The sequence below is a fragment of the Histoplasma capsulatum genome, genomic scaffold (genome assembly GCF_000149585.1).
Source record: "Histoplasma capsulatum NAm1 scaffold_1 genomic scaffold, whole genome shotgun sequence".
Lineage (NCBI taxonomy): Eukaryota > Fungi > Ascomycota > Eurotiomycetes > Onygenales > Ajellomycetaceae > Histoplasma > Histoplasma mississippiense.
The window spans coordinates 3,059,295-3,060,967 of record NW_001813982.1 but is presented as its reverse complement, the minus strand read 5'-3'; the positions used below and the strand labels follow the sequence as shown (position 1 = coordinate 3,060,967).

Genomic DNA, 1,673 nt, shown 5'->3' with positions numbered 1-1,673 from the left:
TTCATATTCGGAGGACGGAGTGCCAGAGGTTTCCAAAACCTTCTTTGCTGAGGCAGATCCGAATCGGGGGGTTATACATCTAGCTTTTCACGTATGTGAATCCCCTAATGGATTCAGATATCTTTCGCACTGACATTTTCTGCAGTCGTTCCAGCACTATTCCTCAGTGCGGAATCTAGATGGACCTCATGTCGGACTTCCAAAGCTTCCAGAAAGGATTAAGGCGGCCGATCTTATTTACAGAAAAATCACAAGCAAGGAGCCGATGATCGACCCAAAAATCAACCCGGAGAACATTCCGTCAGAGTCCCAAAGTCCCACCGTCACTCATCCTGCTGATATGCATTGGATGATAACAATCTTCGGACAAAGGGTCCCAGCAAACGATGACGAGTCAATCAGAGCCATGATTGGAGAGTGTAGCCCCAACATTACCGCCGCTCTTAATAGACTAGTGGAAAACAAAAACCGTGCATTACCCAGATCATCAATTCCTTTCTCAACGTCGCTATCTTCAACCCCCACTTCAAATTCTGTGCCTACTCCACGTAGCGGAGGCTCCCGTCCTAAATCCTCCTCAACAATGAATACATCCTCCGGAGCCGTTCAGGGATCTTCCTCACGTTCCTCCTCCCGCCATAGTGTGACGAGCAAACGGTCGGCAAATGACAGCGACTTGGATGAAGAAGATGGCACTGTGCGTACCGCTACCCGCCGTTCCCGCGGGAGGTGTCGAAAACGCCGTATGCTGGAGGATGTCACGGTTGATATCCTCGGGAATCGGAGTGAGGTGGTTGCAATTGAAGTTAATCATAATAATGATGATGAGGAAGGTGATGATCATAATAAATACAGTAGCAGCAACAGGGACAATGACCACCATGATGGTACAAACCGAAATGGCGATCTCAACGCCGGACAAGGAAATTTGGATGTGGGAATTGGCACTGGCATCCGTACTGGCACAAGCACAGCCACACGCACACTGACAGGCACACGTACTCTGAGCCCTGAGCCGATCGCGAAGGAACACTACACCAAGCAGAAGCAGAAGCAGAAGCAGACGGATGGCGTGATCAGATCAATTGAAAATGACGACGATGATTACGATGGCGATCCATGTAGTGTGAGGACCTTATCACCTAGTGCCAGTCAAGGCTCGGAGGCTACGAATTCTAAGGGGGAGGATGATATTGATGACGAATATGCTGATGCTGATGCTGATGAGGATGACGATGAGGATGAGGATGGCGATGGCGACGATGATGCTGATAGCGACTATAAGGACGAGGAGGATGACGAATGAATCTGGCATTACATGTACAAGGGGGATAAACGCACAACCATGCTACACACATGTGCCCATAATCCAAATGTACATAAGTCACGGCCAGTGGCTTATTTAACCATAACAAAAAATGGCTCGTTGACATCAACTTCTCGTGCAACTTCCCCAACGCAATGCATTTTCCGCTCAAGAACTTTGGCCGTGGCCTGTTCTGTCCTGTCCTGTCCTCCCATGTCGCAAATATACCGTATGACCTTTCCCGCCTCCCTCTGTCCCCATCGTTCGCGACAATGGCGTTGTTAAAACGGTTTTTATCTTTATGTACTCCTATCACCTTTTACCCTGTCATTTTTCGTCCTGTCTCGTCCTGTTCCACCTCATCTAC

The 1,673-nt window shown here is 48.7% G+C and overlaps 1 protein-coding gene across 1 annotated transcript; it reads left to right on the top strand.

Annotated features, from left to right (window-relative positions):
* Positions 1-583: 583 nt before the first annotated feature.
* Positions 584-1,306, top strand: HCAG_00879 (predicted protein; the record flags this gene model as incomplete). The annotated part of the gene is made up of 1 exon (XM_001543783.1): positions 584-1,306. One exon carries the CDS (start codon positions 584-586, stop codon positions 1,304-1,306), a length of 723 nt encoding a protein of 240 aa, XP_001543833.1.
* Positions 1,307-1,673: the final 367 nt, after the last annotated feature.